The sequence below is a fragment of the Corella eumyota genome, chromosome 6, assembly GCF_963082875.1.
Source record: "Corella eumyota chromosome 6, kaCorEumy4.1, whole genome shotgun sequence".
Lineage (NCBI taxonomy): Eukaryota > Metazoa > Chordata > Ascidiacea > Phlebobranchia > Corellidae > Corella > Corella eumyota.
Window position 1 is genome coordinate 1,846,502 of NC_137495.1, and position 27,284 is coordinate 1,873,785.

General features: G+C 28.5%; 8 protein-coding genes across 9 annotated transcripts; 2 read left to right on the forward strand and 6 right to left on the reverse strand.

Annotated features, from left to right (window-relative positions):
• Positions 1-268: 268 nt before the first annotated feature.
• Positions 269-3,184, reverse strand: LOC145754921 (GPN-loop GTPase 1-like). The gene is made up of 9 exons (XM_082571091.1): positions 3,048-3,184; positions 2,479-2,679; positions 2,158-2,274; positions 1,857-1,997; positions 1,574-1,720; positions 1,358-1,440; positions 1,121-1,197; positions 789-881; positions 269-400 (listed from the first exon to the last, which is right to left on the reverse strand). Exons 1-9 carry the CDS (start codon positions 3,141-3,143, stop codon positions 327-329), a joined length of 1,029 nt encoding a protein of 342 aa, XP_082427217.1. The 5' UTR covers positions 3,144-3,184; the 3' UTR covers positions 269-326.
• Positions 3,185-3,188: 4 nt separating this feature from the next.
• On the reverse strand, positions 3,189-4,747 carry LOC145754919 (cyclin-L2-like). 2 transcript variants are annotated; one of them, XM_082571089.1, is made up of 2 exons: positions 4,499-4,686; positions 3,189-4,391 (listed from the first exon to the last, which is right to left on the reverse strand). In XM_082571089.1, exons 1-2 carry the CDS (start codon positions 4,541-4,543, stop codon positions 3,414-3,416), a joined length of 1,023 nt encoding a protein of 340 aa, XP_082427215.1. In that variant the 5' UTR covers positions 4,544-4,686; the 3' UTR covers positions 3,189-3,413. The 2 variants fall into 2 exon arrangements, with proteins under 2 accessions (XP_082427215.1, XP_082427214.1); XM_082571088.1 differs by having other exon boundaries at positions 3,189-4,747.
• A 672-nt stretch (positions 4,748-5,419) lies between these two features.
• LOC145754922 (actin-related protein 2/3 complex subunit 2-like) lies at positions 5,420-6,771 on the forward strand. The gene has a single exon (XM_082571092.1). The coding sequence runs from the start codon at positions 5,481-5,483 to the stop codon at positions 6,393-6,395; it is 915 nt and encodes a 304-aa protein (XP_082427218.1). The 5' UTR covers positions 5,420-5,480; the 3' UTR covers positions 6,396-6,771.
• Positions 6,772-6,866: 95 nt separating this feature from the next.
• On the forward strand, positions 6,867-9,953 carry LOC145754918 (damage-control phosphatase 1-like). The gene is made up of 7 exons (XM_082571086.1): positions 6,867-6,948; positions 7,108-7,213; positions 7,322-7,461; positions 7,575-7,670; positions 7,858-8,023; positions 8,293-8,463; positions 8,590-9,953. Exons 1-7 carry the CDS (start codon positions 6,911-6,913, stop codon positions 9,187-9,189), a joined length of 1,317 nt encoding a protein of 438 aa, XP_082427212.1. The 5' UTR covers positions 6,867-6,910; the 3' UTR covers positions 9,190-9,953.
• Positions 9,954-10,490: 537 nt separating this feature from the next.
• On the reverse strand, positions 10,491-11,911 carry LOC145755329 (TLC domain-containing protein 4-like). Its single transcript, XM_082571556.1, has 5 exons — positions 11,754-11,911; positions 11,446-11,535; positions 11,162-11,220; positions 10,858-10,955; positions 10,491-10,568 (listed from the first exon to the last, which is right to left on the reverse strand). The coding sequence occupies exons 1-5, from the start codon at positions 11,909-11,911 to the stop codon at positions 10,491-10,493; spliced, it is 483 nt and encodes a 160-aa protein (XP_082427682.1).
• A 449-nt stretch (positions 11,912-12,360) lies between these two features.
• Positions 12,361-16,303, reverse strand: LOC145755330 (TLC domain-containing protein 4-like). Its single transcript, XM_082571557.1, has 12 exons — positions 16,297-16,303; positions 16,091-16,202; positions 15,908-15,966; positions 15,694-15,791; positions 15,382-15,455; positions 14,673-14,788; positions 13,657-13,792; positions 13,377-13,435; positions 13,172-13,269; positions 12,997-13,070; positions 12,686-12,838; positions 12,361-12,490 (listed from the first exon to the last, which is right to left on the reverse strand). Exons 1-12 carry the CDS (start codon positions 16,301-16,303, stop codon positions 12,361-12,363), a joined length of 1,116 nt encoding a protein of 371 aa, XP_082427683.1.
• On the reverse strand, positions 15,927-19,546 carry LOC145755215 (TLC domain-containing protein 4-B-like). The gene is made up of 8 exons (XM_082571444.1): positions 19,367-19,546; positions 19,081-19,170; positions 18,907-18,965; positions 18,716-18,816; positions 18,457-18,530; positions 18,208-18,360; positions 16,091-16,933; positions 15,927-15,966 (listed from the first exon to the last, which is right to left on the reverse strand). The coding sequence occupies exons 1-7, from the start codon at positions 19,522-19,524 to the stop codon at positions 16,801-16,803; spliced, it is 768 nt and encodes a 255-aa protein (XP_082427570.1). The 5' UTR covers positions 19,525-19,546; the 3' UTR covers positions 15,927-15,966; positions 16,091-16,800.
• A 1,019-nt stretch (positions 19,547-20,565) lies between these two features.
• On the reverse strand, positions 20,566-22,955 carry LOC145755332 (TLC domain-containing protein 4-A-like). Its single transcript, XM_082571559.1, has 7 exons — positions 22,933-22,955; positions 22,697-22,786; positions 22,128-22,186; positions 21,909-22,000; positions 21,534-21,607; positions 21,215-21,367; positions 20,566-20,698 (listed from the first exon to the last, which is right to left on the reverse strand). The coding sequence occupies exons 1-7, from the start codon at positions 22,953-22,955 to the stop codon at positions 20,566-20,568; spliced, it is 624 nt and encodes a 207-aa protein (XP_082427685.1).
• Positions 22,956-27,284: the final 4,329 nt, after the last annotated feature.

A 27,284-nucleotide genomic window follows, 5' to 3' on the forward strand; every position in this document is an offset into this window, starting at 1 on the left:
TGATTTACACTTTCAACTAGCTAAACAACGGCAATTGACGACTGCAATTGATTGTTTTAAGTGTTATAATGGCAATAAAAATAACAGGTACAAATTAAAATAATCATGATTTACACTTTTAACCGAATACACAATGGCAAACAATGAATTTTTTGTTTAAAGTAATATAATGGCAATAAAATAACAGGTACAAATCAAAAACAAAATGTTTTTTTCGTAACCGATCAGTCCTTTAAGAATAACCAGCTCATAAACTGGAACATATATTGTAAGTCTGGCAGTTTGGTAAAACATTTCTCGATGTGCTTAATTATCAGAAACTTTTGTCAAGTTTTGCTTAGGTTAGAAGCTTTTTTTAAGTCCAAAAATCTTTTAAATGAATCAGCTTGAATTGTGTCTTCTGTAAAAGAAAAAAAAATCCTTAGTGTGTGTATTTACTAAAATTGAAGTAACAATTTATTAGAATAACATTTTTTTAAATAAGATTAGAGTAACATTTAAGATTGGAGTAATACTTAAGATTACAGTTACATTTATACTTGGAGTAAAACTTAAGATTGAAGTAATATTTAAGATTGGATTAATACTTAAGATTGGGGTAACATTTATGTTTGGAGTAATACTTAAGATTGGAGTAATATTTAAGATTGGCTTAATACTTAAGATTGGATTAGTACTTAAGTTCTGGGTAACACTTAAGATTGGAGTACCATTTGGAGTAAAATTTTAAACTAACCCAATAGAATTGGAGCAACACTTTTTTTTAAAGTTATGGATAAAGTTTTTACCTTGATCAGAATCATCGGCACTGCTCCTGTCATCCTCGTCTTCTTGGTCATTTGTTCCCTTGGTAACTATTATTGATCTTTCTGACAACATTTCTAAAATAAAATCAACAAAATAAATTTTAGGGACTACACTTAGTTTAAGCCATTCAACTTACGGCAAATTCAATTTAAATATATGAACAACAATATATTTTATCTAAGCAATTTAAAGGGAGTTTTAAAAAAGAACTACACTTAGTTTAAAGTCCTTTAGTTTAAGCCAAACCAAATGTAAATATAAAAACACAGCTGCACTTAATTTAGGCAATAAACAACGAGGTTTTAAATGTTACCTGCATTTTCAGACCCCATTTCTTTTTGCTCTTTAAGTTTTCTCTCTCTTAATTTTTCATATTCGGGTTTGTACTCACTGTAAACAAATTAAAGTATTAAACCTAAATTATATATTAATATACATATGTTATCTTTTAAACAAAAAGATGCTATATATTTAATTTGCTACATACAAATGCAGCATCACTTATTAGAGTTATTATTAAATGCAACAGAAACTTATTTCTTTTTCCTACTTATTATATTCTTCTCTTGCTTCTGCAACTGCTTGAAATAAGTCATCAGTGCCTTCTCCAGTAATAGCCGAGAAGCCGACCAACTAAAATTAAGTATTCAACATTTAGACTAACAATAAAATTAATTTTATTAGCTGTATTAAGAAAAGGCTAAATTCTGACACAAAACTTGGTAACCAAATGCACTTATGCAAAACTTTACATCAATGAATTTACCTTTAGATTGCTGTAGAACTCATCTAATACCAAACTCATAGATCGAGTTAAGTTAGAAATATAACTCGTCTCCGAGTTTAAAGCTTCCTGGAAAGCTTCAAAGTCTGTAGTCCATTCAACAGCAAACTTATGATCCACTATGTCTGTCTATAACATAAAGGGTAAAAAATGCAAGAATATAAAATTGACTGATCATTATTTAACATATTAACACACACAAAATAACAACTATATGCATTGCAATAGCAGTTTAATTGTAGCTTATTTTTCTATGCAAATTTACCTTGTTCATAACTACAATAAATGGTAGTTTGGTTTTGTATAGAATACTGCAAGCATACAACATATTAGACATAAAAGTAACTGGGTTTACGCTTCTTGCTGTATCCATAACATACACTACAACAGTGGGAAAACTTGATGCCTGAAAAATAATTTACTTGTATATATATTTAAGTACAGCAAAGCAACAATACAAGAGCTTATAATGAGTTAAAAATGTTTAAAAAAAAACAAGAAAAGGACAGTAAAAATATAACGCCTAACCTATAGTATATATACCATATTCACATATACAATCTCACCAATGTTTCAGTGATTATAGATCCTGATGCTGACCATGTGAAGACTTCAATTTGTCCTGGGGTGTCAATAATTACATTCTTTACTTCTGGAGATCGTTTTTGTAAAAATGACATCACCTGTTAGTGGATATCCTTTACTTAAAATGTTTTGTGTACACTATGAAACAATTTAAAATTTTAACAAAAAATCTATAGGCCTACTTTTTGTGTTGGTTTAAAAATAAATAGTAAGAAGACCATCCATTTATATATAAAAAATTAAAGGTTTAAACAGTTACCTATCTATCTAAATATTTAAATACAATCTTATGTTTAACAAACCTGGTCGAATTTAGTAGTAAATAAGTTAAGTGCTGTCATAATCCCCCCATTCGGTCCAAGTCCATATTGCTTCATCACTTCTTTATAGTTAACAGTGTCCTGTATATCAATATTAACAGGGTATGGAACTTGGTTGACAGCTGGGTCAAGGTTGATGACATAAGGAGGTTGCTTTTTCGAGTGTAGGTGAGCAGTAAGTCTCTATTCAAAAAAAAAACTGTTACAAAAGATTAATATTACTTTTAAAACAAAAGTTATTTAATGTAGTATGCATAATATGTTATCTAAATATAACAAAGCACAGTGGATAATAGATAGAAATCTATGTAAATTTATACTACATGTATATTTAGAGTCCATTTTTTATAAGCCTACAAAAAAATGAAATCTGCTGTTTGTGGTACAATCATAAAGTATCATGTGCAAAAATTAGTTAAAAGTTAATTCTTGTAAGATAGGCAATTAATCAATAATGATAAATATCAAACAAATTACCATAAAAAAATGAATGAGCACTGTTAAAAATATCAACTTATTCTTATAAATTTAAAAAAAGCCACCAAACTTACCTGTACAAGAGTTGTCTTGCCTGAACCAGCCATTCCTAGAACAATCATCACAGTTGGCTTGTCTTCTTCGTTTGAACTTGATGAAGAAGCCATCATTGAATAACCTACAACACCTAATATTTAAAACACAATCAATCTAAACGGAAAAAAAACAATGTGTTTATGGTAAGTTCAAAGTAAAATTTAAACTATTTTAATACAATGTAAATCACTATAATTGCAATTTTTTAAGTCTAGTGTGGTTGGAAAAAATTAATTCCTAAGTTTTGGCAGCAAGGATCACAAGTCAATACAAAAAAAATAAAAATTTGAAACATATATATACACACAAACAAAATTTTTGTACTACATTTTATATCAGATTGTTTATCGATTGCTGGAGGATCTTGAAGAATGAGTTTTTCTTGATTTCTTCGAATAATCAGGGGATAAGCTGCTTCTAGATCGTTTTCCACTTTCATCTCTATGGCGATGATGTTTGCGCGAATGTTTTGAGTGGTGATGACGATCGTACTTATCCTTTTCCGATCTTTTATGTCTACCACGATCATCACTCCTTCTTTTGTCTCGATCTTCGCTTCCTCTTTCATCTCGGTGACGAGAATCACGAGATTTAGACGACTGTTTTTCTGGTATTTTTATTACTTCTTTCTTAGGTGAAGGGTGAAGAGCTGTGTCTGCAAATGGACTACTTGCATGAGGAGCCGGTGAATTATTTGTTGACTGAACATTTGTATCAAGACCAAGTGCTTCTCTAGCTTTTATCTTTTTCTCCTCCAGTATTTTCTGACATTCCTCAACTTTGGCTTCCAGTACACTATATGGTTGTTTTTTGTGTTGGTAAACTCTCATTAGAGTCACACAAATCTGTTGTATTTCATCTTCTGTTGCGCCGAATAAATAAAACCAATGAGGTTGGTTAGGTAAAGGGACTTGCAAAATACGAGCAGCTAAATAGATACAAGCACATGCAATAGTTTCAGTTGAGTATTTTACAAAAATGATTGTTCTTAGAGAGTCGTTCATATAATTCCAGGCAGTTTGAACCAGATCTTTATTATCCTGCATTTCTAGGACTTGCAAGTACATGACTATAATCTTATGAGGATGTTTAATATGGACGCAAAAACCCAACTCTTTTAACAACCTTCTTTCAGATTTAATAACATTACTCTTTAAGCTGATGTAGTTAGAATCAAGAGGCATGGAGACAGGTGCTTTTACATTCTGAAGCTTTTGCTTGAAGTAGTAAAAGACGTTCATAACATCACGAAGCCTTCTGGGTGCTTCTTCTACTTTCGAAGCCAACCAAATGCAAGCCATTGCCACTTCCTCCATTTTGTTCTTAACAAAAGATTTGATAAAGTAAAACCGTTGAAATAAGACCTGGGCTGTTGCCATAGCAACTTGTGGCACTCCTAACATAATCCCGGCAATCTGAATGTACTCACATCCGAGAAGACGAAGATCTTCTTCGATTTCTTTGTCCAATCCATCAAGTTCGGAAGGTGTCGTCTGCAGTTTTTCCTCCGGAAAGATGTAGCTCTCCATCACAAGTTTGACCCCGGCATATTCTTGCTTTAAAACTGGCTCGCTGACCTCTTTTACTGACGTCATCGTCATTTTAAACTTTAAAACAATATTTAAACAAACTTAACCAAGTCAGCTGCTGGATAAAATTTAAATCTAACATAAAGTACACTATAATGTTCTAATATTTAAAACATCAATATCGAGTTAATTTTAGCTCAAAGTTAACAAATCTAAAAAAGTATCAATCAGTCAATCGAGTCGATACGTAAGTAAATCAGTAAATTGCCGGTGAATTTTCACACAACTTTAAACTGTCAACTTCGACTAGCTACGCAACTTTAACCTTATTTGTTAGTTTTCTATTAATACAAACTACTAAAAAACGACAAAAAATCACTTACTTTTTTAGTTAACGAAGACAAAATTCATTAAAATCAAAAAACATGTCAACAACGCACGCAAACTAAAACTGTCGTCAGAAAAAAAACGTAAACATGCCGCGTTTAATCAAGATTGTAACTAAAACGAGTTTATATTCAAGGCGTTTTGCTTTAAATCCTTAAAAAATAATATAAAACGTTCATGTATAATTCAAAAAAAATCTGACTAATAAAAAAATTATATTTAACTGTTTTTATGTTTCAAATTTAATTTAATTGCAAAAAATTAAAATTTTATTTAATACTTTTAAGGATAAACTAAGGGTGTAATCGCTCTGTCATAACTGCTACTCCTACTTTAGCCGACTTCCGTGTTACTGAAGTGAGAAACGTTTTGACTTAGTTATTCCTATTTTTTCAGTATATAACAAACTTTAACTTACATTTTTTGTTTAAATATATAGAAGGCAACAGTTTAGGTATAATTAAATTGTGCTGGTATTGCTAAATAAGCGTCAAAATGATTTTGCTTGAAACACAAAACCGAGTTATTGCTGATACGTTGTCGTATAAGTTTGAGACAGCTCTTGAAGGTGGAAAACAGGACTCTGTGGAGGTTACGATCGCAGATTTTGATGGCGCAATCTATCACATTTCCAACCCTGGTGATGATAAATCAAAAGATAAGTCGAAGGTTATGATTAGCATTGGGCTTAAGTTCTATAAGGAGCTTCAAAACCACGGTGCTGACGATCTATTAAGGAAGGTATATGGGGAATACTATCAAAGCCAAGCTGAACAAGGTTTTAGTGTTACCTTAGTGTATGACCTTACTAAAGTTCCTTCTGATTTTAAATCGATTGTTGAAAAAGCGTCACTCTTGAAGCGAAATTGTTTTGCCTCAGTTTTCACAAAATATTTTGAAGCTCAAGAAAAGGGTGAGATCGGGAAAAATGCTGTGATTCATTACCGTGACGACGAGACCATGTATGTGGAGGCCAAAAAGGATCGAGTCACTGTCATTTTCAGCACTGTATTCCGAGATGAATCGGATGTTACTTTTGGAAAAGTTTTCATGCAAGAATTCAAGGAAGGAAGAAGACGCAATCAAAATGCTCCTCAGGTCCTCTTCAGTCACTCTGAGCCTCCGATGGAGTTGAAAGGTCATGGTGCTGCTGTGGGAGACAACATCGGTTACATCACATTTGTGTTTTTCCCAAGACACACTGCACCTAATGTTCGTGATAACACAATTGATTTAATTCACACATTCCGAAACTATCTTCACTACCATATTAAATGCAGTAAGGCGTACCTACATCAACGCATGAGAGCGAAGACAACTGATTTCCTTAAGGTGCTTAATCGTGCAAAACCAGAAGAAAAAGGCAAAGAGAAGAAGACGATGTCAGGGAAAACATTCCAGAGCCGTTAAAGAATGATCAAAAAATGCAGTCAAGTGAGAATTTATAAGTGAAAATAAAAATCCAACAAACTGTATCAAGATTAATTACAAAATTAAAATTATGTTGGGTTTTTCGGACAAATTATACTAACCACAAAATCATTGTAATTGTTTAAACTTATATTTTTGGTGTGTTGTTACGCTAATGCACTCTGTTATTCAGTTCTATATGTACATAGTAATCCTATTTTTCGCTTTTAATTTCATTTTATTTTTAAAAATGTTAAATCTAATAAACCTTTAATTTGCTATTTGAAATACTTAACTAAAATAGAATTTAAAACATTCTTAAAACTGTTTTACACCTATATCTAATGAATTGTTTTATTTTATTTGTATATCGGATTATTATATTCTTTTTATTTGCTTAATTGCTCAATTGATTATTCATTTATTTTAAAATTATTGTTGACTGAATAACTGACATGTCTGCTTATATTTAGAAAATGTTTTTATAAATTAATAAATATTTGAAACTTGAAAATATGAGTATTCCTGAATCTCTATCAGCAAAGTTTAAAGGGTGAGTGTTACTTGTTAAGTTTTTATTGTTAAATTTTCTATATTTTAGATTTAATTTTAGGGTTTATAACTAAAAATATCTTATTTGTTATTACCTTTTTTAGGCCCAAAGAAATTTATATACTATATATATTGCTTAAATTTTTAAATTGCTTTGCAGAACTTTTGCATATGACACTATTAAAGACAGGATTCCACAAATTTTAACAAAAGCAATCGATTCACTACACAGAGATGTTAATAATATTAAAGCACAATTTGGAGAGGTAAACTAGGCTATTAGTAAACAACTTATTACTTAACAAAAATGTGTTTTTTTAGCATAAGTTTTAAGTACTGTAATAAGTCTTTTAATTTCAACCATTTACTGATAGGAAAGCAGGCTAGATGCACAAGAAGTAATTGGTGAATTATCAAAGTTTAGAAGTGAGATAATGACAGACAAACCACTTACAATACTTAATGATAATTTTTCTGATGCAGATTCCTGGAATCAAAAAATGACACAATTCAAGTAAATCTAACATTAACATTTTTTATTTAAGTTTTGCCTTGTAATGATTTTCACAAAAAATTAGTGTTAAATAATTTAATCAGAAATATAAAACAATCTTTTTAATCTTAAAGAAATGAAAAAAACATGGACCCCTCCTGGTTTACCGCTCCATGGTTGTATGTGGAATGTTATTTATATAGAAGAATTGCAAGTATTTTCAACAATAGGTAGGCTATGTTAAAAACTTTTGTTTTTTGTGTCTTTTGTCATAGTTTTATTTTTGCAAAATGTAAGTAACTTTTTTTCTTATAAAGCATTAAGTTATCCAGCTTAAGTGCATTTGATTTTTAATTTACTCTTAATTATCCTTTTATAGCTTGTGAAAGTGTGTTAAATCAAACATATGTTTTAAAGCAAGCATCTTAAAGAATATGATTTGTTTGGGATTCAAAAGAAAGAAGCAATGATTAAATCAATGGTTGCTGTGGGAAATCTTGCAACTTTTTATTATTATGTTTCGCAGCTGCTAGAGGGTGCTAAAGAGTCAGATTTAAAGAATTATTTCTTCGATTTTATGCAAGTATGTCAGTAGTGTATTAAAATGTTTTTTCAACATGGTCTCAGCATTAAATTTTAAGTCAAATTTACATAAAATTAACAAGTTACAATTGCTGATCCCGGCAGCGTGGTGTAGTGGTAAGAACACTTGCTACACCACACATGAAGCCGTGGGTTCAATCTTCACTGCTCCCATGCCACGCATTCGACTTTCTCACATCGAGATTAAAAATATATAGGCTATAAACAAAAAAAAAATTGCACTTGTGAACTTATATTTTTTACTTAAAGATATCATTGTGGGGAAATAAGTGCGATCTCTCAATATCTGGAGGTGAGACCAATGCTCAGGAAGAGCATGACATCCATTCAAGTTTAGAGAAGTTTAAACCTTACCTCTTAGTTGATCATCTTGACATAGTTTGGAGTAAACTGATGGAGTTAAGGAGCAAAGGGGATAAGGTAGGCCAAATGCTTTTTATTTTTATTAAGTTTGATAGATTTGGGAAGGCTATAATGGTTACCAATAAGTATTGAAAAATTGTCATATTATTTGTCATGTATTAACACAATGTGCCTCCTCTTTAGATAACAATAGATATTGTTCTCGACAATGCGGGATACGAACTCTACACCGATTTAGTATTAGCCGAATTTTTGTTATCTTCGAATCTCGCTGACACAATTCGGTTTCACCCCAAACTAATACCATGGTTTGTCTCCGATGTAAACCCAAGTGATTTTAAATGGTCACTAGAATATCTGACCTCGTGTGGCCATGAACATGTTGCTAACCTGGCCACTAAGTGGCAGTCCCGAATCGATGATAAAACATTTGAAATTGTTGTTGACCCTGAGCTGACCTTATTTTGGACACAATCAGACTCTTTTTGTTTTATGAAATCAAGTTACCCAAAATTATGGGATAATTTAGCAAATTCGTCCTTTATAATATTTAAAGGTGATTTAAATTATCGCAAACTAGTCAGTGATTTAAACTGGTCACATGAAACCACATTTAAACAAGCATTAAGAGGTTTTATACCAGCACCTTTATGTTCTTTAAGAACACTAAAGGCTGATGTGGTCGTAGGTTTAACTAACGGTCAAGCTGGTAAAGTTGAAAGTGTTGACAAAAATTGGATGGTGACTGGCAACTATGCTGTCATTCAATGTTGTTTAGATTAACTAACTTTATGTATTTATTGTTGATGGTAGTCTAATAGGAAGTGAGTATTATGTTGTTTTAATTTACATAGTACTTGACTTTTTGCTAATGGTTTTGTATTAGAAAATTTTAACTTTGTTTATATTGTAATTCGATGTCTTACTTACCAAGGTGGTTATAGTAAGTTAAAATTAAAGAAATCTTTATGATGTGATTGGTATAATGTTTGATTAGATAACTTTGAAGTTTGTTATTAATTTTTATTTGTTATCTGTTTCTTACTTGACTGATTGTTACAATTAATTAAGGAATTGCAAGAACAATATTTATTTATTTAGAATTCAAAGTAAATTTCAAATTGGTCACGAACCTCAACATTTTTATGAATTTAAAACATGTTTAAAACATATATTTTTTGTTTTCTTAATGCCATTTATGTTTATGCAACTAATGTATTGCCATATAATATATGCAGTCAAAATATATAAACAACAGCAACTGTACATTGCCAAATATATATAATAAAAACTAAAAAACATTAATTTACCTAACATTTTTTATAACACATAATATTATGTTATTTTACCAATCTTTATAATTAACAGTGTGGTAGAATTTAGTAACAAATATATGATAAACTAAAATGTTAACAAAATCCAAATTTATTCATTTTTGTCTTCTTTTTTCTTTGAGTTAAAAGATCGTATCACAGCACCAAGAACTTTTGTAAACCAATAAATATTTAAAATGTCTACTAACCCAACCAAACTGAAAAACCATTTCATATTCCCTAAACTGAATTTAAAAAAAATTGATTTATCCATAAATGTAGCAAAGCCAATGTAGGTTAAGCATTTAGCAGTTATTTGAATTCAGAGCTTAATTTTAATGATAAGTTAAATATCTATATATACATAATGAAGCTAAGTAAATGATATATATATATATATACATATGTATGTTTAATTAATATAAAATAAATACAATTATTATTAGTGATAAGTAGGTAAATTATTAGGGGCAAATATTAGTTGCAACCATATTTGAACAATTAAAATTCTAAGAGTAGGGCATATATAACGTATTTAAGTATTACCTGTTTAATTCTTTTGAATCCCACCATTGAAAAACTATTTGCCAAAAATAAGGAAAAAATATAATTCGACTAATAAAGAAAGTTGTGGCAAACATAAGGTTGTTGTAAAAAGCAATTTTTGAGTCTTTTTTACCGATCATATATAGCTGGGATCTAAATACATTTATATTACAAAGTGTTGAATTAAAGTTTGGCCAATTTGTCGTTAAAAATATGAATAAAATATTACCGAAATGAAAGAAATGGAGTCGACAGTTCAGCAAATAATCTGAGTATAGAAAATCCTGACCCAAGTCCATATATCTGTTTATTATAAAATATAAGTTTCAATGCTTACCATAATACACAAGAACATTTAACAGCGTTTAATATAAGATTAAGACATAATTTAAAGATTAAATTTTAAAGCGCAGGCATATAAAAGTGTGATTAATTATGACCTAATATTTTTAAAATTTAATAAAATTAATTTTTTATAATGTGTTCTCTTGTGCTTTATTATGGTGTTAACTTATCATTTTTTATTTGGTACTAAAGCAATATTTTGTTTATTTTATGTAAACTTTTGCTTAAAAAATATCCAAAGTCTTACATTGTTTATTCCAAATAAAAATGCAATAACAAGGTGATGTAACATCATGTCCCATATTTGTAATGCAGTGTTTAATACAAACGTATTAACTGCAACATCTAAAAAATATTTGATAAAAATTGACCAATCTGGGTTTATTATTTTTATTTTAGCATATGTGTCCATTTCCATTAGTGTGGGTTTGTTATTGTTTACATTAATCAGAAATTTATTGTATTTAAAAAACATTTACAAGTATTTCAAAAACATATGCCAAAAGCATAAGGACAGTTATATTAAAAATAATGATTAAATTTTAACTAACCTGCTAACATATAGCCAACTGAAATTGACAAAGTTATTCCTGATAACATACTTTGGACCCTAAAATAATTTAATATTAAATTATTGATGATTAATTTACCATAGTGGCAATAATTGTTATTAATCACCTAGAATAAAATGTGATATACAATCAAGTATTAAAGTAACTATAGTATGCTTTATAAATTTTATGCTTCTTTCAGTTCATTTAAATTTAATTGTTTTTAAGTAAAAATATAGAGTTAAAATCAGTTTTATTTTAAAGTTATTATATTCATGTTTTACCATATTGGGTCATTTACTATTCGGTCATCGGTATACCAAGCTAAGCCTCCTAATATACAGCATAATAAAGCATGTATTGTTGACCCATTTCTAAATGTAAAAGTTAATAAATTTAAAAAAACTTGTAGTTGTATGTTATAGTAAATTTCAATATATAATTAACATTTCTTTACACTTTTCACATATCTAAATCAATGTTAATTTAAGTTTAAAAAGGTTTTTTAACAATAATATTTAGTTTATGTAAATTTAACATACCACAAGCCAAATATAAAGTTATTTTAAACAAATTAAAATTTATTGTTTACCTTTTATTCCATTCAATTTTATCAGTTAAGCTAAAATTTCTGTACTCTTTTAAATTTATTGATAAAAAATAACTGACTTTTCTTGTTATAGTATAAAAGAAAATATAGCTAACTAAAGTCACTGCTATATTTAGTTCAACGTGTTTATGGTAATCCATGTTTGAAATAAATCAACTAATTTTTAATAAACACTCCGTCATTTAAATTAATGACACCATACACCAGACTTCCTATGCGACCATATGTTTAATTGTAGTTTATTTAAACTAACGGTTTTATAGGTTCTATAATTGACAAAACAATTTGAAAAATTCCAATTTTTCCAATATATTAATTTAAAAGTTTTCTATTAAAATCATAGTATAAGGTGATAAATAAAGTAATAAAACTTATATATTATGTATTTAAATTATACTAATTGTAACCTAGTCTTTTTTTTTTAACTTTAATGATAGCCTATGTAATTTGAAACCAATTTCCCCTTCAAATATTTAATTTCAATACATTTTATTTTAATAAATAAGTGCATAGGAAATATTTATTTATATACTATAACAGTGCATTTTAAAAGGCAATTTAAAAATAAAAAACATTATTAAAATAAATTTTATTCTTTCTTATCTTTGTAAATTGATTTTAATTGCTTCAAAGTTTTTTTTATGATTTTTATAAACCAGTAAATATTGAGTAAATCTGTTGCACCGACAATAATAAACAACCATTTAAGTTTTCCCAAGCTAAACAAAAGTAAAATTGTTTATTTTAACCTATCATTGTAATATCTTTGGTTTGTATAATTTTTGTATTATGATTTGGGTTAAAAGTCTTACAATTATGTTTTACTATCACCAAAAGGTGAAAAATTGTATATATTAGTTGTCTAGACTTTATTATGATCTGTTTACCGATTTTTAAAACTTATTTTGAGTTACCTAAGCATTGCTGAAGTGTTCCAAAATTTGTAAAAAATCATCCATGGGTAAGGCATTGCTACAATTCGACCAATAAAGAATGTAATCACGAACATTAAGTTGTTGTATAATGAAATTTTCGAACCCTTTTTATCCATCATATCAAGTTGATATCTAGGTGGTATTTTAAATGTTAATTTTGTAAAAGATAACAAAATTTTAAAGGGTTAAAACTAAATAATAAAATAGTGCCACTCTAAAGGTAAATATAGATCTTTTAATCCAGTTAATTGCTTGCCCTACAGGCCACATTTTTGGAATATTAATATTACCTAAAGTTGAGTATAGGGGTGGATATTTCGCCTATTAATCTCATGATGGCAAAACCTGTCATACTCCCGTATATCTGAAAATTAATTATTATTTTAAATCATTTGCTTTGGCATGATATCATGCTCAACATAGTTTTAACACATTTAAAATTTCATGTATTGTTTAAGTTCTTACGGTGCAACGTCCAAAGGCTATAGTTATAACAAAGTGATGTAGTAACATGTCCCATTTATGTATTACAGCTTTTAATATAAATATATCTATCCAGATATCTAAACAAAGTTTGTACTTGAATATCTAAAAGGTTTAATTCTTTTTTTTTGCTTTGTTAGGATTTAAATTTTATTAGTTTGATATACATATTTCGAATTTGACTAACCTGCAAGCATGTAACCAATAGACATAGATAAAGTTATCCCTGATAACTTGCTTTGTACTCTAGCAAAAAGAATAAAAAAATATGTTTTTAAATGGCTGTGATGTAAGCTTTTCTTTTGGTAAATTTTTGCAAATTTTAAAGCATTTTTTTTGGTAAAAGCATGGGTATTAGTGTAGTTTGTATATTTTAAAACCAGGGCATTGTAGATTAAATTTAAAAATAAAGCATTTTTATGTGTAGTTTTAACACTTGTTAACCTAAATATGTTAGGAATACTTACAATAACGGGTTAGTCACAATTTCAGGATCTTGATAGAAACAAACACCTCCCAGAATTAAACATAATAGTGCATGAACGTTTGAGCTATTTCTATAAGTTAAATTTATTGAATATATTTTTATTAATACTATTTTTCCTTAAGTAATTCTGGGCAAGCTTTGGTATGTTTTTAAATTAATTGAAACGATGTATCTAGCTTTATTAAATTGTCTTTAACTACTGTACTTTCGTAGCAAACACTTTATTTAAATATCATGCAGAAACAACAAAACTTACGCCAGTTATTTAAATAAGTTAACTTGTAATTAGGGTATATATTTTTTAACGAAACAGTAATTTACCTTATATTCCATTCTAATTTCTTAGTTGTGCTTAAATTTCTATAAAACAGAAACTTTCCTGACAAAATTTCACTAACCTTTCGTACCACATGAAGAAAGAAAAAGCAGCTTACTAAGGTAACTGCTACATTTAATTTAACATATTGATGGTAAATCATCCTATAACTGAATAAATTTAAAATTTTTTTATTTTTTATATTTTAAATTAAAAATATATTACTTAATAATTTATAAAACAATTCTTCTTCATATTTGTTATTTTTAAAGTTAGATATCAACTTACTAAAACAGGAAATGACAGCAAACATATTGTAACTAAGTAGTTAAGTTCCATTGCACTGGTCATGCCATGTCATAATAAATGGATTGTTATTGTTTGGATTTAATTATTTTTTCTTAGGTCATAGCATATTCATCTTTAATTTTAATATGTTTACAAATTAAAAAATAAACAAATTTTTTAAAAGGTAATTTTATTTTTTTGTTGCTAATTTTTGATTGCTAATATTCTTTTTGATATTTTTTGTTTTATTAACATGACATTGAGCCGTTAGTGTTAAAAATAAATAACATAGTTAGGCATTATTGAAATGTAAGAATATTGTTTACCAAATTGAAATAAAAAAAAACATCACAACTAATAATGTTGTTAAACATGTTATCAATCTTTCTTGCTTTTCTTTACATTAAAATGCTTGTACATTCCTTTCATGATGAGTCCAAACCAATAAACATTCAATATATCCATGCTAGCAAAACCAAGAAATCCAAACCACTTGATAGGTAACATTCTAAAAAAGAAGTTTTGTTATTTAAGATTTGTTTCTTATACAATTAAAAATTTTACTTATTGATATCAAGGGGTAAAGGTGGCAAAATAATTGTCATGGCACAATAAATGGCAGTTAGATTAATCATGAATACTCATTACATAAACATACATGCATATATATCCTCCACTTGGCTTTAAAATATGAAGATGTGCAAGTTTTAATTAGTTTATTAAATTATTTTGGTTTAAACGATTTATCTAAAAAGGGCGTTTTTGTTATCTTAAACGTGGAAGTTGCCTTAACCAGTTGAGGTATATTTAACTTCATAATAGTTTATCAAAAAACATAATGAAATAAAACCTGTTCATTTCTTCTGTATTCCACAAATAATATGCTTTAAAGTAAATAATAGGAAATATTAAAATGCGAAATATAAAGAAAGTAATCGCAAATAATAAATTGTTGTAGAAGGCTAAAGTTGAATCTTTTTGTCCAATCATTCTTAGCAATGTTCTAAAAATATTAAACTTTAAATAGAACTTTAAATTTAGAAACTAATAATTAAAAGAATTTAAGTTATCTTAATTTAAATAAACAGCAAAAGAACAAACCTTAAGCTTAAAAATGGAGTTGAAAATTCAACTAAACTTTTAAAAATCCAAGCATACCACCAATGTCCAAACACCTGAAAATATTAGGTTAATGTTTAAACAATTTCAAAACCTTATTTATTATTAGTAGTAATTTAAACAACCTTTTATTTGGGTTTAGTGGCAGAGTTCTTATACACTTGTATTTACGATTTTTATGTTACGTGTTTTAGCAAATAAAAATTTTAATATTATAATACTTTATGCATTTTAATAATAATCATAGTTGTTTATATAGGTATAGAGATTAATTATATAGCAAACTTAACCTACCATACACCAACCCAGTATAATAAATGAAACAACATGATGAATATACATCCCAGTGTAATTTCCTGTTCCATCTAAGTACAAATACATGAAGACTGTATCTAAAAAGCAAAGTATTTTGATGCAGATATAGGTAGAAAGTCACAATATTATTGTGTATAAAAATTTGTGGAAGGTATTTTGATAGTAATGTTATTTGTTTAGCTTAGTTCCAAACCTGATAGAATGTAGCCTACTGTAAGTGATATAGAGAGACCAGATAACCAATGTTGACCCCTGTTTTAAAATTAAGTTATTGTGAATGTTAACAACTTACTTATACCATATCTAACTTTTAAAATATTGAAACAGTCGACCTGTATTTAATATTTTAAGTAGAATTAGCTCCAACTTAACTTACCATATAGGTTCATTGTACCCAATACCATCATATTTTAAAGCTAAACACCCAACAGTACAACAAGTTATGGCGTGAATTGTGGCAGTTACTCTACATAAATTAAAGTATAAGTCTGGTTAACAGTTAAAAGTATTAGATTTCTTTGTAACTTTTTACCTAGGTTCAAAATATATTATTTAGTTGACAATTTTTTAAAGTACACCTACTTGTCATTCCAGTCTAGCTTATTTCTGTAGCTAAGTTGATTATATGCAGTTAAATTTCTTGAAATTAGATGGCTTATTTTTCTTGTGATATAGTAAAAAATTACATAACTTATTATAAAAACAGTTACGTTAAACTTTAAGTATTTGTTAGAATACATTTCTTTTTCAATTTTAACTTAACTTAGTTTAATGTACATTAAATAGTTTTTGCTCTTATGATAGATTGTTTTAGGAACAACTTCCTGTAGTAGATTAATCGTGTTATTTTTTTCTTAATTTTTTAATGTCATATCCTAGTTGTCATTAACACTTTTGTAAAATCCCCTACTCATTTTTGTAATATTTGAACTTATAAAAATGTTACATTTAAAACGAAAGTTCAACATATCATACTTAATAACCATATATAATTTTTGCTTGTAAAAGTAAATTTAAAAGAGTAAGAACAAAAATATAAAAGCCTAATATACAAAAACAGTAAAACATCAACTACAAGGCAGTGTGTTAATCTTTTTTGCTTGTTTTCTTCTTATTAAAATGGTCAAACATTCCCTTGATAACAATTCCAAACCAATAAATATTTAAAATGTCCATAACTGTAGCCCCCAATAATCCTAACCATTTTACAGGATACATTCTAAAAAATTTAAAAAATTATTTTAATTTTTATCTTTACTATGTAAAGGACATGCATAAATGTGCTTTCAAGTTTAACAAGTTTAAAATATTATTAATCTTATTAATTACCCAAACTAAGATTTGGTGTACATGTTTAAGATGTTATTGACCTCATAATAATACCCAAACCCAGTTTTAAGTTGTACAAGTTTAAGATGTTATTGACCTCCTAATATTACCCCAATCCAGTTTCAAGTTGTACAAGTTTAAGATGTTATTGACCTCATAATATTACCCCAACCCAGTTTCAAGTTGTACAAGTTTAAGATGTTATTGACCTCATAGTATTACCCCAACCCAGTCTCAAGTTGTACAAGTTTAAGATGTTATTGACCTCCTAATATTACCCCAATCCAGTTTCAAGTTGTACAAGTTTAAGATGTTATTGACCTCATAGTATTACCCCAACCCAGTCTCAAGTTGTATAAGTTTAAGATGTTATTGACCTCATAGTATTACCCCAACCCAGTCTCAAGTTGTATAAGTTTAAGATGTTATTGACCTCATAATATTACCCCAACCCAGTTTCAAGTTGTACAAGTTTAAGATATTATTGACCTCATAATATTACCCCAACCCAGTTTCAAGTTGTACAAGTTTAAGATATTATTGACCTCATAATATTACCCCAACCCAGTCTCTAGTTGTATAAGTTTAAGATGTTATTGACATCATGATATTACCCCAACCCAGTCTCAAGTTGTACAAGTTTAAGATATTATTAACCTCATAATATTACCCCAATCCAGTTTCAAGTTGTACAAGTTTAAGATATTATTGACCTCATAATATTACCCCAACCCAGTCTCAAGTTGTATAAGTTTAAGATGTTATTGACCTCATAATATTACCCCAACCCAGTTTCAAGTTGTACAAGTTTAAGATACTATTGACCTCATAATATTACCCCAACCCAGTTTCAAGTTGTACAAGTTTAAGATATTATTGACCTCATAATATTACCCCAACCCAGTCTCAAGTTGTATAAGTTTAAGATGTTATTGACATCATGATATTACCCCAACCCAGTCTCAAGTTGTACAAGTTTAAGATATTATTAACCTCATAATATTACCCCAATCCAGTTTCAAGTTGTACAAGTTTAAGATATTATTGACCTCATAATATTACCCCAACCCAGTCTCAAGTTGTATAAGTTTAAGATGTTATTGACCTCATAATATTACCCCAACCCAATATCAAGCTGTACGTTGATAGAATATAAAATTGTACCTGTTCATCACTGGTGTACTCCACATAGGAAAGGCAAAATAGTAGACCATAGGTAACATAAGAATACGACATATGAAGAAACTAATTGCAAACATCCAGTTATTATAGTAAGCTAATGTAGAATCTTTTCGACCCATCATTTTAAGCATAACTCTAAGAATAATTGAGTGTTAGAACTGTAGAGATATCAATATAGTATAAAGTTGGTAGCTTGAGATTACGTATATTTCAAGCTCATTAATTATGTACCTTAAACTTAGAAATGGAGTTGAAAATTCAGCTAAGCCTCTAAATAGCCATAAATACCACCAATGTCCAAACACCTTTGAATTTAAAATAATTAAGTTGTTAAAATATCCAATTTAATCAACTTAGCGTTAGTTTCATATTACCTTTATATATTTGTACAGTTTAAATTAAAAATTATTTTATACTAACCACTATTTTTTGTTTGTATTTTACAGAGATAAGGTTTTATTGTTAAAATTATTGTTGTTACTTAACCTACCATGCACCAACATAATATAATAAATGTGATCATATGATGGACATACATCCCAGAATAATGTTTTGTGTCTTCTTCGAGATATAAGTACATGTAAATTGTATCTAAAATAGGTAAGTGATATAGTTATATTTTATACTACATGACTGTAAAAAATGAACTTTAAAATTTTAATACATTGAGTATATAATTACCTGATAAAATATAGCCCACTGTTAATGAAATAGAGAGACCAGAGATCCAATGTTGGCCCCTATTTAAAAAAATTAATCATTTTAACATCTGATATCAACATTTTAATGCATATGTAGGTTAATCAATCAATTTAAGCTTTCTTTTTACATATTATTATATTAATTTTGACTTACCATATAGGTTCATTATATCCAATATGATCATATTTAATAGCTAAAAGTCCAATAACACAACAAGCTATTGCATGTACTGTTGCATTTATTCTAAATATAAAAAATATTTGTTTTTATACGAAACTAAACAATTTGACAAAATAGTCTTATCAGTAACAATTTAAAATAAAGCTGTAGGGCAATATGTAAATAAGGCATTTAAAGTAAAATTATAACATAATTAAAACATGTATAAAAGTAATAATTGTATAGCATAGTTACCTAATTTATTACAGGTTTTACTTACTTATCATTCCATTCTATTTTGTTTCTGCTGTTAAGTTGATTATAGACACTAAAGTTTCTTGAAACAAGATGGCCTATTTTTCTTACAATGTAGTAGAATATTACGTAACTTATTAACGATACAGTTAGATTAAATTTTAAATATTTATTCGAATACATTATTTGCTAAATTTACTTTTAAAAAGTTGATTCTAAAGTAAGAGAGGTATTTCTAGCCAATTAAATCCATCTTAAATATCTACATATATCTTAAATTAACCTAAAGTGTTTTTGTTTAAAATCTACACAAGTTGTTTAAAATATACACAAAACGCTGATATTGTTATTAAGCATTTAATGTAGCCTTATCTCTATTACAAACCACATTATTTCTTCTAATTCTACACCAAAGCACATTTCCCTAATGACAAATGAGTTTATCAGGATATTACTTCCTGAATTAAGCATCATTGTGTAATTCTAGCTACATTTGTTGTTGTCAATGTAAAGACAGTGTATCAATGGATTGCTTCAGTTACATGGTTTAAAATAATTAACTTTCAATGCCTACTATTTTATATTGTTTGGTTAACTACAAGAGGCCTTTAAAATAATTTAAAAATATATACTTCATAAAAAAGGGCATTTCTGTTTTTCTACATTTCTAAAAATGTCAACAAAAAGCATTTCTATTTTATGTACTTTATATTTTAACAAAAATAAACTGGTTTAGGATGTAGTTGTAATAATAAAATACTTGTTTTAAATATCTTTATATACTTCTTAAGGCAATCAAATTAGACAACTAAAGTACTGCTACTTTCTTTTATTTATAGTAAACGAAATTGTTCACAACAACAACACAACACTTCAGTTGCCCTGATTTAAACTCTAATGCCCACAGGCTTATGTGCAGATTAGTTATACTCTAGTAGTTGTCATTACTGACCTTTAGACCATTTTATTTTAATAGACTTTACAGATATCTGAAATTGCAATTTAGATACAAGTTAATAAAAGACTTTTTTACAAGGAAAATGTAAACAAATTGGTATTAGGCTGTTAAAGTTTTATTACCTTTATACTTTAGTTTAGGGTCATTAAAATACTGTTTTTTAAACAATTTATTTTAATAGCTCTTAATATAACTAGCACACAAGATTTAACTAAACATAGTTTTAAAATATAACACCTGCATAAGCACATTAAAAAAATGAATATCTAATCAGATTTTTTGCCGGTTTGTTTTGCTTTAAAATGTCTGTAGAAGTTACGAACTATTCTCATAAGCCAGTAAATATTGAGTATGTCCATTCCAATCATGATCAGAAAAGAATATTTGTAGGGTCCAACTCTTTAAGATTAAAAATAAAAAATAAATTACAATTACATTCTGCGTAAGTACAAGTAATCTAACTATATCTTATGGAGTTTAGGGGAACAATATTTATATATCTATGTCAATTAAAGGTATCTAACAAAACTGTTGTTTGTGGTACACAGGCAACCGGCAGCGTGGTGTAGTGGTAAGAACACTTGCTACACCACACATGAGGTCGTGGGTTCAATCCCCACTGTTCTCATGCTGTAGCGCCCTTGAGGAAGGCGCTATAAATGGTGTGAACTCCTGCTGAGCCAGCACTTGATCAGCAGTATAATTATCGGGCAATTATAATCTATAATATCCCAAACTGCCACAGGCAACTTGAGACTGGGTCAGAGTAACTGATGTTACTCTATGTTTAAGTCGCGCATTCAACTTTCCCACATCGAGGATAAAGATATATCCAAAAAAAAAAAAAAAAAATTATCATTGATGTTTGTTAGTGGCAACAATTGTCTAGTTATTTACATGTATTAATATAACAACCTGTTCATTGCTTCAGTATTCCAGTAATTATAATACAAGATATACCCATATGGCATTGGTACTATACGACATACGAAAAATATTATTCCAAAGAATAGGTTTGTGTAAAGAAAAGCATTTGACTTCTTTTTACCCAGTGTTAAAAGAAAAAATCTGTAAAATAATTTAATATTTGTTTATTTTAATTTAATGAATTATTTTTGGTCGGTATTAATTTACAATTATTCTTACCTAAATCTTTTCTATCAAAACACAATACTAAAGCTAATGTTATAATTGTATTAATAAATAAAGTTTTTACCCTATTAAAAGTGCTTACCTCATATTTAACAGGGGGGTTGACAATTCTGCAAAACTCCTGTAAGCCCAAATATACCAAAATGGACCCATTATCTGGTGAGTAATAACTTTTGTTTATGTTTTATATCACAATTAATTAAATTTCTACTAATGTGTTTTACTGGTTTATTCCAATTTAAGAATAAATATGTAAAAAAGTATTTATTTGCGACCAAATTATAACAATTTTAAGCCCAGAGGATTGCAAATATTATTTAGTACCAAATTATTTTTTACACTGCTTAAAACTTTAAATTTGTAAGTGCATTAGCATTATTTATATCTTATATAGCATATGGTAACTTGTGAATGCTACAACTGTTTAGTTTCAGTTCTTTATTCTTATAGAACTTACGGCACACCATCCAGTAGCAAATAAGAGTAGCATATGGTGAATAATAAACTCAAATTTTTCTTCGTTTTCAACAAACACTAAAAATGATGCATCTAAAAAACAAAAATTTTCGCAAAAAAAAAACAAATTCGCAGCGTATTGTTATCGACCAATATTTGTTACTTAACGACAACAAACTAAGTTTATAACTACTAATAAAATGACATTTAAATGACTAACCAACTATTGCATATCCCAAGTTAATGGAGAGACTTGTTCCTGTTAGCCAATGCTGCCCCCTGAACGTAAATATTTAATTAAAGAAATAATATTAAATTTTAGTTATTTACGAATAAAACAAACAGGCACATTCAAAGGCCAAAGGTACTGGGTTTGGTTCCCACAGATGCCATGTTGGCGGCAGCATGGTGTAGTGGTAAGAACACTTGCTACACCACACCTGAGGTTGTGGGTTCAATCCCCACTGATCTTATGCTGTAGCGACCTTGAGTAAGGCGCTATAAACGGTATGAACTCCTGCTGAGCCAGCACTTAATCAGCAGTATAATTATCGGGCAAATATTATTTATAATATCCCAAACTGCCACAGGCAACTCTGCGTCGGAGTAACTGATGTTACTCTACGTTTGAGTCGCGCATTCGACTTTTTCACATCGAGGATTAAGATATATACAAAAAAAATAAAAAATTGTTATACCAACTTTACATAAAAGTAATATCAGTCTTAGATATTGGGTAAATTAAATCTTTCTTCAGAAAAGTCAATGTTTTTTTTAAGTTAAACTTACCATATAGGGTCATTGTAACCTTCATTGTCAACAAATAATGAGATAAAACTTAAAATGCTGACTACTATAGCATGGACTGTAGATACTATTCTGTTTATAAAATATTGGTCAAATTTTTATTATAATATTTTTAATGACAAGTTACCAGACAAACATTTTGCAGATAACTGCTTCATAAAGTTATTGATTCACCTAACTATAGAAGCTTCTTTAAACTTACACACTTTAATTTTTACAGTTCTGTTACCTTATATTCCATTCACTATGCTCATTCAAACCAAGTTTTCTATATCCTAGTATTTTACTTGATAAAAAATGTCCAATTTTTGGTAAAACAAAACGAAAAAATATAAAAGTTGATGCAGTTACAGTTAAATTTAGTTCCAAATATTTATTAGAATACATTCTCTTGAAAAAAACAAATTAACCTTTTATTTAAATAAACTAAAAATGTTCCTATATTTTTTTCTTCTTACTTTTAAAACATTGTTTTTGACATTTTAGTTTGAAATTCTTTTAACATTAAACATAAGTCATTGTAATACCAGTTAAACCTCCCAAACTTGTAAACAAGTTTTACTATAATCCTTTTCACCTTACTTACATACAAACAGCTAAAGGAAAAACTGTGGTTCTTTATTACCACAATTCTTACTTCTATAGTATGTAGTTGCCACTTATACTTATATATGTAACAAATTATCAAGTTCCAGTTGTTTTATCAACAGGCCAAGCTAAACAAATCATAATTAATGATAGGTTTAAACAGGAAATATTTCAAGTTTTAACTGTCAACATGCCGAAGTGGTAATTAGTAAAGCCGTGACATGGATAATTATATGTTTATAGAAACGTATCCTTGTGCACCATTTATTATTACAAAGAGTTCAAGTCATATTTAATTGGAAATTGGTTATAGCAATGATGTAATAGTCCATACTTTAAACTTTAAAGTTATTATAATTTAGACCCTTAAACAATTGTTCCTTTAGTTGGTACACAAAAAACTTAAAATATTGCAAAAATACTTTTTTTTGCTTTTGTTTAACTTAAAATTATCGTTGTTTGGTTAACTATAAAATGACTAATACACATTTTTGATTAATTTCTTAAAAACTTTTGTTTACAAAACAAAATAGGGGAAGTTGTAATGGTACACTTACAAAGATGTTCATTTTTATTTTGGATATCATTTACTTATGATTTAGTTAATTGCTAGGGAATATAAGACGATAACGTTTTAATATTAAATTGAACATGTAAGCAATTAGTAAAATATAGTTTTAAATTATTAAACTACCAGACAAAAGTAAAAAATAATGTTTTACTCTGTAATCAACACAGAAAATTAAAAAATTAGGATTTTGTTCTTTTAGCAAATACTTATATGATGGAAATAAATAATTTATTGCTATTAAATGTATCGGTAGTTACTTTAACAATCTATTTCTTCTATTATCCCTTCAAGAAAATTGTTTTTTCAATTTCAAGCAATTTATCGACTTACAATACATTATCAGATGCTAACAAATTGAAGTGGTACAATAGGTAGAAAGATATATAAAGTTTCTATGTTGAATGCTTTAATTTAGTAACAAGGTCCTGTGTGTAATTCCAATTGCTATCAATGATCAAGCATAACTTATAATGCTTTTTATGCCTGTAAAAACAGTTTTATTGATCAAACAATACACTAGGTTAATAATATCCAATACTGGCAAAGTCAACTTAAGACTAGGTCATAACATATTTTGACAGACAACCAATGTTATAAATATCGATAAATTAATATATATAAATTTTTGCCTTTTTGTTCAGTTGTAAATCATTTATTCATGCCTTGGTTGTTAGCATTCTTATAGGTCTTTCCTATATTTCCAATAAAGAAAAACATGAAGATCAAATATGGTGAGCAACATAATATTTAAGTTATTTAAATTACATTTAATTTACTTTTAACTTTTCTATTTTAATATTTTAAACACACTTCTTATGTGTATTCTATTGTGTTGTAGGGGCCAGTACTGGCTAAATGGAGTTACTTTGGCTATTTCAAATGGTTATGCAATTCAAGGTAAGTAATGCGAACACATACTTTATCTATATGGGCTAACTTGACTAACAAATATAAATTAATTTCAATTACCCCAACCCAGACTTAAGTTGCCTTGGCAGTTTAAGTTAATATTGATTAAAGTTGCCTGATAATTTCGCTCAGTGCACTGTTTATTGTACCTTAGTCTAGAGAGCTATAGCATGGAAACAGAGTAAGGATTTAAACATAGATTTTACAATGTGTTGTTTCTGCATTTGATTAGCTGTGAATGATAAAACAATATTTATAGATTTGATCAAGATCTTATACTTGAAAAATTGGAGAAATGAAAGGGGTTTCGTAATTCACCATGTTGCTATAATAGTTGCTGATAGTTGGCTGCTTGTATGTATAAGACCTTTTGTTTTTAAAATTTGCACAATATGCTTTTTTGTCGAAGTGTTGTAAGAAATACTTATATAAATCCTTTTGTGTCATATGATTTAACCTTCGAATGCCAATTTTTTATACAGCAGATTTACCCTTTTATACCAAAAAGTTATACTCTATCGTTTAATGTATAGTTTGATTACAGTCTTATGTATTAGCCCATATCTCTTAACTTGCAGGATCTTAAAGTGCTTTTTTTTTCTTTTTTTTTATATATATCTTTATCCTCGATGTGGGAAAGTCGAATGCGCGACTTAAACATAGAGTAACATTAGTTACTTCGACCCAGTCTCGAGTTGCCTGTGACAGTTTCGGATATTATAGATTATAATTGCCCAGTAATTTTGCTGCTAATTGAGTGCTGGCTCAGCATGAGTTCACACCGTTTAAAGCGCCTTACTCAAGGACGCTACAGCATGAGAGCAGTGGGGATTGAACCAACGACCCCATGGTGGTGTAGCAAGTGTTCTTACCACTACACCACGCTGCCGGTTTAGCTTTATTTTTTGTTGGATTGTTGATTACAATCTAATCTAATAACCGGTATCATTTAGTTTGCCGGATTTTTGTGGGAAGCTTGGACAGTTAGAGGAATGGCTGAGTTTTCAAGTGTATTTTTACATATTAGGTGAACATTTATGAAAATTATGTATTTATACACATAACTTTTATTTAGTGCCTAATTGATCTCATGAGATCTTTGGTTCAATCTCTGTTACTGTCATTTTAAAGCCTTTTATATAAGAGACCTGGCAAGGAGATTTTATTATACATAACAAGTTATAGTTTGTTAATTTAAAGGGAACTTTTTATAATAATGGATATGAAAGATTCAAAATTTGCATTCTTCAACAATTTGGTGTTTTCTTTCACTTTCTTTGTATTCAGAATAATTCCATTACCATTGGTTTATTTGATTTTTTATAACAATTGGGGAACAGAAGCTGTGTTAAGGTATTAGAAATTATTATTTTGGTTAAATTTTGGTCTATATTTATTTATAATAGCCTGTTTTAAAGTTGGGAGTATATTTTTAATATGGTTGCTACTCTTAACTTATACTTGCCCATGGTAAGTTACCCTTTTTTTGTATTTATCCTTGATGTGGAAAAGTCGAATGCGCGACTTAAACATAGAGTAACATCAGTTAGTCAGACCCAGTCTCGAGTTGCCTGTGGCAGTTTGGGATATTATAGATTATAATTGCCCGATAAATATACTGCTGATAAAGTGCTGGCTCAGCAGGAGTTCACAGCGTTTGTGGCGCCTTACTCAAGAGCGCTACAGCATGAGGTCAGTGGGGATTGAACCCACGACCCCATGTGTGGTGTAGCAAGCGTTCTTACTACACCACGCTGCCGGTTAACCCTTGCACAACAAAGGGCATTTCTTTTTTTTGAAGTTGTAAATTGAATATATATATAAATATATTATCTACTAAGCTACATTATATAAAGATAATAAGTTTTAAAATGTCATTACAATTGATATTTGACACCTGATGTCCTCGGTTCAATTTTCAGTTTTGCTATGCCTTTAGGAATAACAAACTTCCAATACTAGATTTGTAAATACCAAAGGTTAATAAATGGGTTTAAGTAAATGAATACACAAAGCTAACAAAACAATTGATAAAAAAGGTAGTCCAAGTATAAGTTAAAACATTAAAACCCTGTAAAAGTTGCTTTTCCATGCCAAAATGTATTCACTTAACAAAAAAAATACTCTTTTTTTAGGATGGGAGTAGGAAAATATATATTTGTTACCATGATTGCTTTAGATGTTTTAAATATCTTTTGGTTTTATCGGATCTTATGCGCATTATATAAAGTATTTTTTATAAAATCGAAAAAAACTAAAAGTAGTTAATTACCTCTTTAAAAAAATATTGTTATAACTAATTATAAACTATTATCAATTATTTAAACCTTGTTAGTTAAATATATTATGCTAATTTGTTTTATAATTAGGTACTATATATAATTTATTAGTTAATATTAAATTTTATTTTATTTAATAATTCATTTTACATGCTTTTATATGTATGACTTAATATGCAAATCTATACCAAGTGTTTAGTCATCTTTTATTGCGAATTAGGCA